The following is a 17,868-nucleotide window of genomic DNA, read 5'->3' as shown; positions in this document are numbered from 1 at the left end:
TAAAGAGAGGTGGGTGTATCTAATTGGGAATGTGGCTGTGTTTTCAGACGTTGAAGTTGCACGAGGCAAGAATTTTATATAAAAACAATCTAATAAGCCTGCAACAGGAGAGAATATCCCACCTCACTAACTGAGATGTTACACATGCACTTTATTCCTCTGATTCTGCCGTCAGGTATGGTCATAAGTAAAAAATGAAAAAGTCAGGCAGCAGGTAACCTAAGGGGGTTAAAAGACATTAAAACAGACTAGGTGAAGAAAAACTAAAAAACACTAAAACATAAATTAATTGTTTGCAGAGTAAGAAATCACAAAACTGATCTAATTTTAACACTGAAAATGAGACTGAAAAATGTATATGCACGACAATGGTAATAAATAGCCTTGAAGCGACACTTCAGAGAGTAAGCATCAGCTATAAAACTAAATGGGACCAAGGATAGAACCCTGGTGTGCGCCTAATTTTAGCTCAAGATGTGGGATTTCAAACTCTCCACTACGCCAATGTATATACCACTTAAAGCCTCTTAAAACTACTAACAGATTATATCAAATCAAATCAAATCAAATCAACTTTATTTATATGGCACTTTTCATACGTTTCAGTAGCACAAAGTGCCTCACAGAGGTTAAAAGCAAAACAAAACAGAACAATACAAAACACCATGAAAACCCCAAACCTCCCATATATATACATTAAAAGGGAGTAGTCAGTTATTAGAATGAACAACAATAACTAGGGCTGAGCAATAAAGCCGTAAAAATAACTCCTCTGAAGCTTTTAAATGGGCTCTATGTGACAGTTTGTAGCAATATAAAGGTGCAATATGTCCAAAAATTGGGAGAAGCATATTACCAGAGTAACCCTCTAACATCTGATAACTGTAGCTGCTTTTAGCTAGTTAGCTCATTTAGCAGTCCATCTAGTGGTCCTATTAGCTTACTCAAGTCTGCCCGGACTGGAAGCTTCACAGGAGCTTTGGACCACCTGAAGGAGGAGGTTTTCAGGCCAGAGGTGCGGTGAGGGGCCTAGCTTGCTAACACATTTTACATGTTGATCATTTTAGTTCATTTTTGAATGTTTTAAAATTCCCACATATTCCACATTTAGTACTAGGACTGGGCGACAAAGTCTAATATCACAATATTTATGACCAAATACCTCAATATAGACAATATTGTAGGGATTGCTATTGGAAAATATTAATACAATGAATAATTTTTTGATAAGTAATCATCAGTAATGTAAGTAGTAAAGTATTAGAGCAAGTAGAAAAGCATGGTAGGTTCAGAAAATGTCATCACTGTACAGTAATACAGCCTTTAAAACCAGGAAAAGACAACACTAATATGCCATATCGTGACATAAAAACACCCAAAATCGAAGACGATATTTAATCTCATATCACGAAAAGCCTCAATTTATGTAGAAACTTTTCCTACATGATTAAGAAGTGCTTCACAGCAAACCACAACACATTATGTAAAATACTATTGACAGCAGTGTGAAATCTTACTGTCACATTACAGCAGCTCCAGAATACATTATTCAGCTGTATGTTTGAATTACAGCACAGTTTAAAACCCTAAAAATGCTGTTTCACCTTGTTTACACTCTACATACGAGGAGGTGATGGGTCAAGGCTTGTTTTAAAGTGACTAAACAAATGCTTTCTTAAACTTATCAGGCACACAGTCAGAACAATGTGAGCTGTCGACAACTGATAGGCGTCTGTAGGGCCAGTAGTGCTGAATACTTCTTTAAGACGGGAAGTTGGCACAATGTCAAGGTCGCCAGAGGAGAGACATTTGGGTTCACCGTGTCTCCCACCACTTCATGTACAAAAATAGGAAGAGCTATGCAGCAGGGTAGGATATCATACCTGATTGTAGCCCTTATCAACATAGAGCACAGTGGGAATGTGTTCCAGTTATCATAAGGAATAAATCAAATTACAGCAAACTATGTAACTGTATAACAAATCACCATTTTAGAGCTTATAGTCTGTGGAGACTCGAGCATTATGTTCCAAAGTGATTTCTTATGTTTCAGACAATTTGATTGAAATCCATCTCATGCTACCATTTTGGGCCTCCCAGCGCTGCATCATACATCAAGTGCATAAGTACATGAGCTCTGTTTAACCTCTCATTTTTCAAAACCAGACAGGACATATTTCCTCCTGCTGAATGTAAAGCCGGGAGCATAACTTGTAACATAGGACGCTCATCAGATTAGATGAATTGCAGAACATAACAAATGAAAGTAAGATGAAAGTAGGAGAGGGGAAGGGCTGCTTGATTGGAAGACATATTCAACATAGACGTGCGGTGGATCTTAAAAGGCTAAACAATTTAAAACTCCATTAAATCACACGTCTTTGTCTTCATTTGGACACGAGTATAGGTGGTCTCTGTGAACTTGGGTGATTCTTCAAAGGAAAAATCGAGGAATCCAGATGTGCTTAATTATCATAGACAGATTTATCCAAATCCACTATGTGGCTTGATGACACATGTACCTCAAAGACTTCGTAAATATGTTGTTGCTTTAAGTTTCTGGCTTATATTTTGCTTGTTTTGTATCCACATGAAAGTTAAATGACTGATTATCATTTTTATGGTAAAGACTTACATGTGGCCGAAGAAACGCAAGATGTTTTTCGCACGACAGCAGTTACAAAATTGGAGAAAGGAGAATAAAAATGGAAAGGAAATGAACAAAGTTAAACGGAAATGTAAAAGCAAAAAAAAAAAAGAGTGAGAAATGGAATCAAAACAATTTCTCTACAGTCCGAATGTAAAAATAAGATGCTTTGAGATGTTTAATCTCAGCCTTGTGCTTGTAGTGATGGGAATTCGAGGCGCAGAGCGATGGCATCGGAGGAGGAGAGCAAAAAAGCCAACCAGGCTCAGCGGGAGGCCGAAGCTGAGAGGCGTCTGGCTGAGAAGGAGAGGCAGGAGAGAACGGCCGAGTGTCTCAGCTGGAGGGAGAAGCACCAGGAGTTAGCCAACAGGTTCAGAGCGCAGGAGGACCTGAAGGCTCTGAGGCAGAGCAAAGCAGTGAGAAAACATCCCTGACATCCATTATTGTTCATCACACCTCGTGAATATTGAACAGTTAGAAATCATCTTATGAAGAAAGACAAGAAAGACAAGAAAGACGTCCTCCAAGTCTTGCAGAAATAATCCTGACAGGGTTCACAGTCATTACACAATGACATTGTGGTACACACGTCAGCAAACAGTAGAATTTAAACGTGGAAAATAAAATTACTTTGCAAGTCATCATCTGCTATAACACTACAACTCAACAAGGATGAATGACATGCGACACAGGCACAGTTAAATACATGGGTGGTCTGTACAGATTGATGTTTCTTTCATAGTTTTTTGTGTTTTTAAAGATGAAGTCTGGTTAATATGTTTCTAAGGTAAATTTTATGATCAAAGGTTAAGGGTCAGATGTGTTGAGGACGAGGGAGGATGTCTTCCCAGTGATAAATAAGGGTCAGCAGATAGAGAAAGTATGTTAGTGTCGATCTGGACAGTAAATCAAACTTGAAAAAGAACACAGAGGTTGAGTAAAAGCAGCGTTCAGCTGTTTATCATGTTTCAAATCACTTTTTATGCTGTTATCTGCTGTGTACTGTGAATGCAAGGTCTTAATTGATTGTTTTCTGCAGGAGTTACTTTGGTTTTCCCCATTAATAACACTGTCTAATCTAATGTTTGTTTCCCTACAGTGTCAGGCCAACATCAAGAGTTATTTCCTCTGCAAGACAGAAAGCGATCAGAGGGTTAAAATCCTCAGAAATCAAGACGGCACCCCGAGAAATTTTACGGTGAGATGACTGCAGATGTGCTCATGTAGTATCGGATAACTTTAATGACAACAGTGCTGTTCTTTTCGGGGGGAAAAAGTGAGCAGTTCTTGTGTCATATGATTTTGTTCAGGAGGGGGACCCTGTGTACATCTCCACCCCTGAGTCCAGTCCTGAAGAGTCTGAGAGGAGTTCATCCAGGTAATGCTGTGGCCACCAGGGGGAAACCTTGTATCTCCAAAAATATCAACTTTTCAGGAACTAAGAAAAACATCCTTGACGTGTGATATAACATTCTTAGCACTTTTATCCATTTATGGGCCAAATACGTAAAAAAATATGAGGTTTCCATCTGACACTGACAAAATGTGAGGTCCTGTATTCATTTGAACTATTCTGTTTTATCCTGTTTTGTACAGGTTAAAGCCACCCCATAGCACCTTTGAAATGACTGATGTCTTTTATTGTACATGTTTTTAAATGAATCTTTTCTCAGGACCATGTTCAGGGTCTCTGCCCCTCACACGGGGAGGGATCCGGGTCCGAGTCACTTCGATGAGCTTCCCGCCTTCGTAGGGGAACGACCCGACTCTGCCCCCCAACGCAGGAGCAGGAAGGTGGTGGAATACTTCTGGATCCCTACAGACCAGGAGTAGTCCACGTTTAACATTTTGTCATGACAAGGAAGGGTGAAACCTGCCTTGCAAGGTTTTCTTTTTACAGTTCCTTATGAGATACAAAGGAGCAAAGTGATTGTTGTTGGGGAAAATGCTGAGATGACGTGACAGACATCCAAACCACCAGGCCGTGGACTGCCATCCCAACAGTACAGCCTGGATAAACTCCTGCCTATCCTACTTACACTTGCTCTTCACATTTTTAAAATTATGGTTCCTATTTTGACAACAAAGTATGTTATACAGTTCCTCTCATCATAAGTAACTCTGTGTAAATGACTAAAAGCTTATGATGAACAGGTACAGGATGGATTTGTATCTGTGGCTCACTCAAACTGTTAACTGACTATAACTAGTTTTGCAGTACTTTTAAATACTTTCAGGGTTTTGTTTGGTCACATTCAAGGACTTGATTGACATTCAAGTTCTTGACCGTTGAACACAACAACAGTAGAATCTTTAGTCCAGAATAATTGCCTCGGTTTTATTAGAATGTACAGTTAAAGATGTTAATTCAGTTAATTATGCTCTTCAGTAAGGCATCAAAAGTCAAGGTGGTTCAGTGGAGCTGCCCACCGACCAGCAGATCATGAATTAGACTGCAGAAATCTCAGATGTGAAGGTGTGTGAGAGTGTGAAGCATTTTGTTGGAACATGTTAGGTGCAGAAGTGTAAATAAAAGTGAAAAACAGTTTTGGTGCTCATGTATTGGACTTTATTGTCATTAAAGCAATAGAGGTGCACAATAATTACCTTACAATATGATCCAAATCCATTGCCTTATACATGAACATGGCTTGTGAGCACAATTCTTGGATAAAACCTGTTTCTTAATTAGCTGTTAGACTAATTTTAGTGAGAGGGGTCGATTACAACCTACCTAAAGGCTTTGATTTCTTTCTTCCGCTAATGTAAGAAAAACATTTAAAATTCCTTGCTTCATTTTTAATGCTGGCCAATCAAAATACACAGGCCACGTTCACGCCGTCACTCCCAAGTTCTGAGCGACATGCAACTCTGAAACCTTTTAACGGGTACATTTTTCAGAAGACGCCGAGCTGTCGAATCAATAAAAACAAGCTTTTTTCTTTCGTTCTTAATACTTGTAAACCAGGTGAGGCTTCATAGGAAAAGTCTGCTTCAATAAATTTATTGTGCAATTAGGCCAGGACTAAATCAAATACTTCAGCATGAGCTTGGGCTCTAGGTTCTTCTTAGTAGATTTCATTATCCCAGCACAACAAAAACAAACAAAAGCCCATCTAACTAAGAGGTAGAAACACAGGCAACTTTGAAACGTTACGGCGGCACAGCAATGATTACAACTTTTTAAAATATTGTAACATTTGGAGGATGAGTATTGCAACCACTCATGTAATAAAAGACAACAAAGAGACAGATAACAAAAGGGGGCAGAAACAATCAAAACAAAAGAATTGTTTTTTTAAGGTCGACTAAACACGCACCTCAAGTCATTTTGAAATATCTTGCCGGCTAATGCGTCACTCTCACTTCAGTGTGCCCCTCTTGCTATTCATCATACGTTCCCAAACAAAGGCTGAATGTTATATATTGTCTATATGTGGGTCGTGCTGCAGCCTGTCTGGTGATTTTAAATCCCCCTCTCGTTTCTTAAGGTCACATAAGAGGTGTGTTGGAAGGGGAATCCAGGCTAGACCCTAACAGAAGATCACAAAGCAGCACACTGAAAACACCTTTTGTTAATGTTCTTATGCCGTTAACTAGCATTAGCAAAGATGAGCACTTATTTGATTTATTTAGGGGGGAAATCCTACATGTTCTTAAATAAAGCCGTTTCCTATGGGGGAAGGTTCAAATCAGTAAAAATCGTGTGAAAATTAAAAACATGCGATACAGTGAAAAAAAAAAAAGAAGTTACAAACTCAATACAGTCAGAGCAAGAAAAAAAAAACACATGGTTGAGCCACTCCAGTCTTCAGAATTCATGTAGCTGATCAGGACACAGATCCAAAATCAAACATCCATCAGGCAACAGGTCACATGATGCTTCTCAGCCTATCGTCACGGTACGGGTGGTAACACATGAGGCCCTACAGGTACAAGCTTTCGGTTTATATTTGCAGACAGAAGCAGCCGCGTGCCACGTGGTAGTGGTTAAATTAAGCATGGAGTTTAATAAAGGAAAGGCGACTGTAATAATAAGATGAGGTTGATCTTCTACATCATGATGCTTCTGCTTCGGTTTCTCAGTCTGCTTCTTCCTCAGACTCCTCCTCCTCTGCCGTCTCCAGCCAGGTGAGCCACTGGTTGACCTGATGGAAGGAAAACGGGGGAAAAAACTGTATGATACGATGTTTATGAAGAAGTTCAGTCACAAACATTTGATGGCAAATCATTTTCTTGAAAGCAATCCCATTTCAGCAGAAATTGTTCTGCGAAACAAAAAAACAAAATAGTCTTTACTGTACCTGGAATAAAGCTTTTCCTTTTCCAGGGAATTCTTGGGTAATGTCTTCTTTCCATGCAAGGAAGGCTTCTTCTTCAATGATCTCCATGTCGTAGAAGTTGACAAAGTAGCGCAGCAGCATGCCTTACAGGACAGATTATTTTAAAAATGCATTAATGAATTTGACAAGAGAACAAGCCATTTTGTACTACTAGCAATGTATGATTAAGCCATGATTGGTTGCTTTAGTTAAAACATGCCTTTCAAAGAAGAGGGAGGTAAGAAAGGATTTATAGTGCTTCTAAATCATTGTTGTAGCCAGAGCTGCTGTACTTGTAACTGTAGACAACACAGCCCAACAGATACTGGAATCATGATCATTACAGATAGAAGAGATTACATTACCTTTAGGGAACGCGCTGGCATTGCAATGCACCTGCAAGGCGTACAGGGCGCTGACCTGCAGCTCGGTATGGTCGTGCAGGAACTTCTGCATGACGGGCTTGAAGGCCAGCAGCAGCTGCTTCTCCTGCTCCAGCTGTTCTTTGGAGGGGGCTGTCAGCGGCTCGTCACTCTCCACGATGCACAGCTCCTGGGAGATGTACTGGAGGAAACTGGGAAAAGAGCAGAGGACAAAGGCCAATCACACAAATTATACCTCTCATATAAAGTCTGATCATTTCTAATGTACGGTCTTGCGGGGAAATAATAATCGATGATGAAAAATATCACTTGTTGGTGCCCCAAACAGTGAGAATGCACATGAAAGCATTGCGACTTTAGCTCCAAAGACCCTTTGGTATTATAAGATACAAAAAAATCTATCAAATGAAGACAAACATTAAACTTTAACCTGCTCTTCATTTACCTGGTCATGAGGATGTTGACAAAGCCTTTATCAGTGTGAAGCTTGGGAGAGATGTTGTCTTTGATCCACTTGTAGATGGACTGTGGAGAGGGGTCTGCCTTTATCTGCTTCAGCAGCTCCTTCTCCAGCTTCAGCAGCGGGAACAGGAAGCTCAGGCCCTTCCCCTCCAGGATCTCCAGCATGCGGTCCTTGTTCTGATCGATTTCTGCCAAGAACAAGAAGTCTGTTATTCGGAGGGGGGTCATGATGCTAACAACTGTTGCCTCAGCGGGATGCATTTTGAATTTGTATAGGTCATATTGGTTTGATGTTGCGTTTGAGTGTTTGTGCCTGTAGGACAGAAGTACCTGGGAGCATCTTCTGCATGTTGACCTTGCTCTGCTGGAAGAGGTCGGTGAGCCACTCTCGATCCTTCAGCTTGGCCGTCTGTTGCAGGCAAAGCAGGAAGAGGGGGAAGTGGGTGCCATTCTCCAGTGGGTGAGCCAGCTCCGCCACACTCACCAGCTCTGCGATGATGGCCCGAGCCGCAAACTGGGCCAGGTAGGACTTCACCAGGGGCACGTCCAGCTCGATCTTAGGGCACTGGTCCAGGACATTGAGGAAAGCCTGCATGGCATGAGGGCGAGGAAATGCCAGTGTGTGAATAAGGATGTGGCCCCTTTCATGGCTCCCAGTGACAAAGGTGTTACGTCCTGGGCAGTTCCTTACAAGTTACAATGTGTTTTTCCTACCCTTTTAAGCAAATCTCTGACATACTGTGCTTGATTTTTTGATAGATCCAATTTATTCAGTAGAGAGCAGTAAGATATTGCCATTAATTCTCTATAATTTATCATTTTTAACTACAAACCATTGGATCAGTCTAGTTCGAGTGTTACATAAATTAATGTTGAGTGTATATACCTGCATGAAGTTCTCTCCAGTGATGAGGCCCTCAGTGCGGAGTGTATGGATCAGAGTGCTCGCGTGCTCCTTGTCCTCATCAGGACGGTCCAGGGAACACACGATGATCTTACTCAGCATCTCTGGCAGGAAGTGCTTGGGAGCCTTCATGTCTCGCACGCCGCTCACAGCCTCGGTCAGGTTCTTACTGTTCAAGTATTCCGTCATGATCGCCTCCTGAAGGGAAGATTACAGTGCGCAGAAATGAGCTGTTTGATCATCAAATACTAAGCGTACAAACTGATTTGAGCTCTCAACAGATATTATCACCCAGATCTGGAGGTTATGGTTCTGGTTCAGATAAGCAATCAATAATTTTCTTATGAGCAGACATACTTTGTTGTATTCAAACTCTGATTCCTAATTAACAGCTTCTTTTTAATTATATTATTACAGTTTTGGTACAGTACCATCTTCTGGATATGTTTCGGAGGTCGGACATTTTCTAGTCTGATGCTATCAAAGTAGGAAATGTAGGTTCTGACATTAGCTTGCTTCATTTCATTTCCGATTCCTCCTCCTTGCTGATTTTTCCGTGCCCAATCTAATTTGTAATCCATTATTTATTTGTTGCAGCTGTTCTAGATTGAAAAGAGGGGAAGATATAAACGTTTTTGCCTACAGTCATTTTAAGCAGTTCCTCCCTGGCAGGAGGTGGTTTCTTGTTCGTCTTCTGAGGTTTCTCTTGGATGGGCGGAGGGTTGGTCTTCAGGCCAAGCTGTGGAGGCTGAGGAAAAGGTCATGTGGTTATCAAACAGATATAGTTCCACCAAGAAAACAAAAATTTTATGATGAGTGGGTTTTTACCCAGGACTTTTTCCCCTTTTGCACGCAAACCTTACATTTCTTTTATTGGCCTTTTCATTGCTTTATTATACGGGACAGCTTAAGAGTGGGAGGACATGGGATGAGAGAGAGGGGGAATGACAAGAAGCAAAGGGCCATAGTATGTATTGTATAGTTTTCCTCTTCCCTCTTATCTACGTTTGTCTTAGTTAAACTAACATATTGGTAAACTGGGAGAAGGGACTGTCTCTCACCTGTCCCAGAGGGGGGGTTTGAGTGCGTGGGGGCTGAGCGCTGGGAGGCATCATGGTGGGGATCTGGGGCTGGAGCTTGGGCACCTGGTTCTTGTTGAGGAGGAATGACTGAGCAGGCCTGAGGCTGATCTGTGGAACCACGAAGCACCATGAAGAAAGAGCATACAACAGGATTAGTCATAGTCTTTGAAAAAATAAAAAAATCACACTAATAAAAATCAGTATATTGGCTAAATTCATGCCCTCATCCTACACTTGCAGTCAGTGGGCCAGCTACCAGTTTGAAGACAAGAGGAGGAGTGGAGGAGGGATAGGGAGGATAGATCAAAGATGGAGTAAGAGGTAGAAGAAAGACTGGTAGCAGGTTGTTCCTCAGAATAACGCGTCTTTTTTATAATCACTGGGCATGAAGACTTGAACACTGGCATGGAGGACTGCATGATACAGCCTATAATGCTAGTGTGATTGCATCGTAACTGCAAAAAGATCTAGCTCAAGCTTAATGTTCTCACTTTTTAAAAATCATCCATAGATTTTAGTTCATAAATTGTTGAATACACAACACGTCAAATCGACTGCTATTCAGTTTTTGTCTGTATCTTGCAACCCAGCTACAATTAGTACCAGTTACCTCATCTGCATTAAGCTGTCCTTTCTTGCTGAATCGTGGAGGCATGTCCTTGGACTGGACCTGCTGCTGGGCCATATGGTTCTGGTTCTGGTTGATGAAATGCTGGTTCTGAACCTGTAGGAAGTCACATGGGCATACAGGATCACTCTTTTAAACTGTAACCTCAGGAGTTGTAGGAGAACATCAACCGCTGACCAACACTTGTTATATACTGCAGGCTCACCTGGTTGGACTTAACAAAAGACTTTGGCCCCATGTCAAACTGCGACTGTGGTGGAGGGGCGATGTGGCCACCGTGGCCGTTGAAGAGCGGGTTGGTGCGATGGCGTCCCATAGTGGGCGAGTACCTATCCTGAATAACCCCCGGGCCAGTTCCAATACCACTGCCTGAGAAAACAAAATACAAATATATTTGAATTTGCCATGCCATCATATCATTATAAAAAACAAAACATAATAGATCAAACCATATATCATGTCATGTCACCAAGGAACAAAGCTCATACCTGGCATCTGTCCAAACATGTCGGCCAATCCCCCGAGAGTCTCTCTGTCCAGTTTCACTCTGTTGGGCATGAAGGGGCTTTCCAGGAAGAAGTCCATCCTCATCCCCTGAGACATGGGTGCTGGGATGAAAACACCCAAATCCTACAGGAACACACAACAGAGCTGGTGTCAGAAAACCGTCCAATCACATGATTACGCATCTGACCCAACTTGGGTTTCTAACATTAACTTGAGTTTTTAGGGAAACTTAATTACATCCTGTACATTCTTTATTGTCAGGACAATGTGCTGCTGACGCATACTGCTCACAAAAGGTTGCTTACTGATGTGTAGAAACTTGTCGTTTGTAAAAGAGAGAGGGTTATAATTTCACAAGTTTATTTTGGGAGCCTTTTAACAAATGCATGCCTCAACCTCTACTTCTGGTGCTGGGTACTAACCATTAATCATCCAAATATGTGTGTGATCTACAACGCTGATTCCAAAAAAGTTGGGAAGCTTTTTAAAACAGAAAACAGAATGAACATTTGCTAATCCTTTTTGACATACGCTCATTTGAAATCAGTAAAAAGACTAAATATTTCATGTTTAACATCATCAGCTCCAGTGTTCTTTGTATGTAAATGCTTATTCTGAATTTGATGCCAGCAACACATTTCAAACAAGTTGGGTCAGGGGCAACATAAGACTGCGACATTTGTGGAATGCTCCAAAAAGACCTGTTTGGAAAATTTCACAGGTCAACAGGTTCATTGGTAAGAGGTGACAGTATCATGGCTGGGTATGAAAGGGGCATCCTCGAAAGGCTCAGTCATTCACAAGCATGGAGGAGGTGAGGTTCACCATTTTGTGAAACACATGACTGTCTGAAGGATATTACTAAATGGGCTCTGGAACACTTTGTAAACTGTTGTCAGTAAACACAGTTTGTTTGAAAATGATTGGGTTCTGTTTTTATTTATGTTTTACACAGCGTCCAACCTTTTTTGTATCAGGGTTGTGAACAGTGATCATCCAATTTTCAGTTCATTTTCACTTGACTCACTTTCACTGCATCCTGACGGATCTGGTTAATCGTCTTTGGTCCGTTGTCGATGAAAGCCTTGCGGGGGACCCAGTTGTTTTCTCGCAGTTCCACTGTGTCTTGCAGCAGGAAGCGGATCCTAGCGGGCAACTCCTTGTTGTTCATTAAGGATCGCATACGGCCAAAGTACTGATCCATTAAAGACTGTGGAGAACAGGTGGACAGAGGAGGGGAAAGTGAGGACAGGCAACGTTAGCGCCATACAGTAAAGCAGCTGGATTAATGTTAGGACTGGCTGTGAGCCAAGTGGGGCCTTAGGCGAGCCAGATGATGAGCTTGGGCAGGACCTGAAATGACATGGTCCTGACACAGACAGGAGCACGAGGGCACAGAGAAAAGAGGCTGGCAGAGCAAAAAAAACAACCCAACATCTCTGATTTGTGTGTACCACTCTTATAATCTTAAAGAAATTGTAAGTTCCCCCCTAAAGCCTTTAGTTATTTTTTTTTTAGCTTTTAACAGCACAACTAACTTGCACACCTATGAATAAGTTGTGCTTATTGGGACACGTTGTTCCACCAACAAAATCCAAACAGAGCTCAACAGCCTCTCCAGATGGTTATGGTGTCATTTAAGGTTGGAGCTGTTACCTTTGCTTTCTCATGGTCGAGTCTCGGCCCCACTGTCCTCATTATCTGACAGAGGCACTCCAGATCTTCCCCCATATCCTTGAGCTGAACTCTCTTCTTCTTTTCCAGAAGCTTCAGAAAAGATTACAGAGAGAAGGAAGACAGGGGGTCATACGAGGTACATACTCTACTGTCAAGAAGGTATTCAGTACTTCGTTTGATTCCAACTCTTCTTGTACATTCTTAGAAATGTAAAAGGATATGAATTTCAAACACGCAAAAAACACCAAGAGGAGAGTGCACGTACTGTTTTGATGCACTTATGAAGGATAGATTCGTGGATGAGGTCGAGTTTGCCAAGTTCCCCGATGAATTTAATGTTGCCAAGCATCTTGATCTTGGCAATGGCACGCTGCTCCTCCTCCTCAGAAGTAAGAGGGTTGTCATGTTTGTCATAGACTGAAGTGCAAAGAGAAACAGAAGTTAGTAGTAGACAGGCTGATGTGAAATGAGCTACAAAGATGCTGCCCCTCTCACAAGATGCACAAAAACATGAACTTACTTTCAACATTTCTGGTGCGGTTTTCAAATTCATCTTGAAGTTTGGAAATCAGCAGTCTTCTGAAGGTCTAAAAAGAAAAAGAAAAAACAAACCTATTATCCATTGGTTAGATGTAGCTTAACAGGAAATATCAAAGCAAAAATGAGCTGAGGAATGGGGTTTATTTCACAATATTTTGCGGAAGTGTTTATAATTAAACAAAATAATCATTAAGAAGTTGTCAGTTATCAGCAGAAGTACCAATGGCTTTATGTCAGTAACGACATGAAGGAGAGGAGAGAAATATTCTAAAGGCTTGAAAACGTATTGAACTGTTGAGCAGAACGTGAACAGCCACACTTACTGTGCTCTGCTTTTGGGATGTTTGGATCTCAGATGAAGGGCCATCAAAGTTTGGTGCGTCCTCTGCCAAGCGCAGACATAGCTGAGCATAGAGCGAGCTATACTTCGGCTCTTCTAGGGCTTTGTCTACAATCTAACCCACAGTGAGGGAGGAGGAGAGGAGAGAGAAGGCAGAGAGGGACCACTCAGGTCATTAAAACGTGTGGTGTATGAGTCACTCAGAGCAGCCTGCCAAGAATGGATGAATACATTTGCTTTTAGCAGAGTACCAAAGAAACGTGCGCTTACCAGCAAGATGATTCCTTTAAGGACGAGTTTTGAGTCTACGCCCACATTCAGGAGCTCAAGGCATAGCTTGTCAAACTTCTCAGGCGTGAGTTTGTTGAGTATGCTAGAAAAACAAAAACAAGAGGGGGCCAGAGAGGCAGCAAGATAATGAAGTCAGTATTACTTAGTGAGATCAAGATGTCGACATAACATCAAAAATCGTTCATCGACCATTTTATGATTCTTATTCACACTTCTGAGCAAAGATGCAGCATCTGTTGATATGCTGCAACAGAGCCAATTAATAATGATTTTTTAATCCACAGGCATACTGAATCTTTATTAGCCACATTAGCTTTGTCATTTTAACTGATTTGGTTTTTAGCACAGCACACTGTCAGTTTGTATGGTAATTTTAGACACCTTGATTTTCTGATCTTGAATTAAAAAAAGACATGTCAGCAACAAGTTCATGCCGAGGATGGGTAAGGAGACTTAGATATTGCAGCCACTGTACTGTAGATCGTAGCTTTTTCTATGACATACACAGGGCTTTTTTCAGGAAAAACAGCATTGACTGGATCTAAATCTGGCTTAATTAGGGTACATAAAATGTACAGGAGTTGTGAAAAGAAAGCAAAGCTGCCTCCTGCTGTGGCCAACAGTTAGTCTACATTCCAGAAGAGAACTCATCTCCCCATCTTTTGCACTTGTAAACATCACCTGACACGAGGGGAACAGGGCTTAAGTGCCTTTAGCAAAGCACATGCCATTTTAATGAGTGCAGAACTAAGCAATTCAACACACTGTCCCTGCTGAAATTGAAGCAAGAGGAAATTGATGAACTTCCTAAACTCCTGATAAGACAAGATAAGCCTTTAACGATCGATCCCCAGAAGGGCCATTCTGGATAAAAAGACCATTTAGAAGAAGCTCAAATTAGATTTTCTAACAGATTTGGTATTTTCATTAAATCAGCTGGAGTCCTTGAACATTTGTCCAGCTCACTGTTCCAACTTTCAAGACATTTACTGGATTTTTCTTCAGATGAGCTATACTGGGAATCCAGAATACAATTCTGCAAGCCAAACCAAAAGAACCAATGTTCCAATGGATTTTGTAAATCTAAATAGAAGTGGACTGAACTGAAATGTTTTTAGTACCAACAATCTTTGAGCCACAACAGAGCAAATTCTTTCACATCATTTCTGGGTTATGTCTGGGTAAATGTCAAAGAGGAGTTAGCAAAAAAAAAAAAAAAAGGGTGCTTTTTGTGCCTGGGGATGGATAATTAACTCTTCAAATATGTGTACAGGGTTGAACCTTACCCCCTCACTTTCCTGAAGATTGCATCGTGTCGCTCTTTTTCGTTGCTGGAGTTGACATCTCGTCTAGTGCTTCGTGAAGGAACCCATCTCTGAACGCTTTGCCCTGGGGTTTTCCCCAGGAACTCGCTAAACAAGTACAGAGAGAGACACTGAGCACCACAGAATGTAACAACATCCTGGCAGGAACAGAAAAATACACAAATGACCTCAAAATACAATTATTGTTCGAGCACAAACCCTAGTAATACTTCTTTTACATGCATCCGCACACTTATTTTACAAATGCTACACAATCTATGCTGCCTCATTTTATTATTTATTTAAAATAAAACTCAGGCGTTGGGTGTAGATTATTAGCACGAGCAGTAAAAACAAGTTTTGTTTGTATTTATATTTCACACAAGTGTTGGGCCTTCAAACACATTCCTGCCCCCCTTTTTTTATACCCTTTGTTGTAAAATGATCTCAGACCGCCCAGCTGGTAAACATGCATGCGCTGTCTGCAGCTGACTGACATCATGTTACAGGACTTCTAGATATGCAAATCTAAGTTTCCTAGAATTCAGGCCCTCTGAGGTCTCATGTCTTCCCCACTTTCTACAGTGGGGGGGAAATACTAACAATAGTCCCTGGAGCCACGGTAATAGTAATTGAATCGCTATACATTTAGTGTGCTTCAGAAAAAAGCCAAATGACAAACCTGTTGCCGACAGTCTTGGGATAGTGCTGAGGTGCACCCCTACCACCTCCTCCCCCCGAAGAAGCACTGCAGAAGCAGACACAAGGATGGGAACACATTAGGCACACAACACTGCACTAGATGGTATGAGCCTGTGTCTTCACATCGTAGGAAACACGATTAATTGTCCTGCTTATTCAGTCAACCATTATTTACACTGAAGTCCCTGGGGAACAAGAGCCCACGGCTACGAGTGAGATCCAATGACCATCTTAAGAACTCAAAACATGCGCAATCAGAAAACTGAAGAATTCAATTCAATCATCCGGTACAGATTAAAATGTCTTTAATAAATGGGTTATACATTTAAACTACTAACTAGTTGTTTCCTTGCACTTGATCACTTGCTAACTGTCAGTTATGAGAAAAGCAATAAATAAATGACTTTTACACAATAATTTGAAAGTAGAAACTAAGGAGGACTGATGGCTTGGGCTGACAGCTTCATACATAAACACTGCCTCAGGCTTTTCAAGGGACTGTCACAATCGGTCGTTGAAGAGTAGGAGATGCAGCTTCAAGAATGACAATACACATGCATATGAAGAGCACTGCCAAAAGCAGAACATTTAAGGTGATGGCATGTGCATTAATGCACTGCTCAGTCCAACAAGTGTGAGCTAAGAGAGTCTACATAGTTTATACATAAATAAAGCTTTACTTTATGACCTTAAATGTGATTTTCTGTTATGTCACTTACACATCTTTGCTAATTCCGAGTTTGATTAAAGTAGTGGAGCCGTTCAGCTAGGTGAAGGTTTAATTTATTTTTCAAACCTGTTGGAAGCATTCAAAAAATGTACAGTTCATACAAATCATTTTGCTACATCAATATGTTGCCACTGCTCCACATTAGTTTACACCTTTGCAACTGGCCGCACAAGTTTGTGAGTTACTAATTTACTGCTCAAAAGTCGCATTGCCAATTTCGTGCAGTTTTACGATGCCTACATTTTCACTTCATATCACTACCAAAGAAGAGTAGACATAACATCACTTAAATGTCCAAAAACATGAGATACAAGACAGCTACGGCAACATGCATGGTTTCAGGTGCAGTGAAAAAGCAGAACAGGTTATTCTTCACAATGACTGCTCTACTGCCCGTGTTTGATCACAGACATTACGGTCTAACGATACTCAAATTTTCAAAACAGTCACACGAGTCACCAGCACACCTGCTTTTGACTGGAACTGATTATTTGCATACACAGGACCTCAGCCAACCTTTTGAAGGTACGTTAAAACAATTTTGAACTGGTTTGAAGATCAACATGACCAATTTACTAACTGCCAAATGACATGACAACAGATATTTCTGGAGCCCTTTCAGAACCCGCACCATAAAACTGCAAAATTAAAACCCCCCCGACAATAACTTTCGCATTCACCGTACAGTATCACATAACATCCCAAGCCTTAACGTAAACATTTTACACTTAATCAAGGAAGCGTGGCATCCTGTTGACTGCTACTCTATACTGGGTGTGCGCTGCCACCAGCACTACATAACCAACAGGACAGAAATCCTCTTAGGGCTTATTATGTCTACCCAACCCCCCTTTTCAAAAGGTTTCACAAAGAGAAGTGTCTGACAGCCATTTTGAGCCTTCCCACATCCTGCTTTGTTCTTAAGGCCGGAAGTCCCTGCCCAAAATGCTATGAGGGGGCTAACCATGGAAAAAAAAACAAAGGGAAAAGAAGAAAAAAAGGATTTCCATGTTGGTATTTCCTGTACAAGTTTTGGTTATGTACCTGAAACGAGAAGCACCCCCTTCTGCAATCACACTCTCCACTTTGGCGGCTTGACAATGAAGAATACTCAAAAGAATAAGAATAATAGGAAGGGAGGGGGAAAACGGTGCTGTGGAAGAGAAAAAGAGTACAATTAGTAACTACATGAGGGCTAGGGAAAAACAACACACACCCATGCACTACATTATTAGCTTTAACGTTCTGACATGGGCATGTAGCGGGGTACTGTGCGTTATCCAATGCAGTTTAACACCACTGTCAGTGAGCTAACTTAGCTTGATAAACAGTTAAGTAGCCAGGGCTTT

General features: G+C 41.2%; 2 protein-coding genes across 2 annotated transcripts; one reads left to right on the top strand and one right to left on the bottom strand.

Annotated features, from left to right (window-relative positions):
- Positions 1 to 955: 955 nt before the first annotated feature.
- LOC311263224 (uncharacterized protein) lies at positions 956 to 4,480 on the top strand (the record flags this gene model as incomplete). The annotated part of the gene is made up of 5 exons (XM_084363147.1): positions 956 to 1,015; positions 2,850 to 3,063; positions 3,747 to 3,845; positions 3,958 to 4,025; positions 4,321 to 4,480. Exons 2-5 carry the CDS (start codon positions 2,875 to 2,877, stop codon positions 4,478 to 4,480), a joined length of 516 nt encoding a protein of 171 aa, XP_084219273.1. The 5' UTR covers positions 956 to 1,015; positions 2,850 to 2,874.
- Positions 4,481 to 5,193: 713 nt separating this feature from the next.
- On the bottom strand, positions 5,194 to 17,777 carry eif4g2b (eukaryotic translation initiation factor 4, gamma 2b; the record flags this gene model as incomplete). Its single annotated transcript, XM_084363146.1, has 21 exons — positions 5,194 to 6,795; positions 6,952 to 7,073; positions 7,335 to 7,543; positions 7,798 to 8,002; positions 8,145 to 8,403; positions 8,701 to 8,916; positions 9,362 to 9,466; positions 9,780 to 9,908; positions 10,411 to 10,524; positions 10,634 to 10,797; positions 10,917 to 11,058; positions 11,963 to 12,145; positions 12,592 to 12,702; positions 12,878 to 13,029; positions 13,133 to 13,199; positions 13,476 to 13,607; positions 13,763 to 13,865; positions 15,070 to 15,195; positions 15,770 to 15,835; positions 17,564 to 17,672; positions 17,762 to 17,777. The coding sequence occupies 21 exons, from the start codon at positions 17,775 to 17,777 to the stop codon at positions 6,730 to 6,732; spliced, it is 2,796 nt and encodes a 931-aa protein (XP_084219272.1). The 3' UTR covers positions 5,194 to 6,729.
- Between the last annotated feature and the right edge of the window lie 91 nt (positions 17,778 to 17,868).

Source organism: Pagrus pagrus (genome assembly GCF_965226575.1).
Source record: "Pagrus pagrus genome assembly, chromosome: 10".
Taxonomy (NCBI): Eukaryota; Metazoa; Chordata; class Actinopteri; order Spariformes; family Sparidae; genus Pagrus; species Pagrus pagrus.
This window is presented reverse-complemented; position numbering and strand designations above follow the sequence as displayed.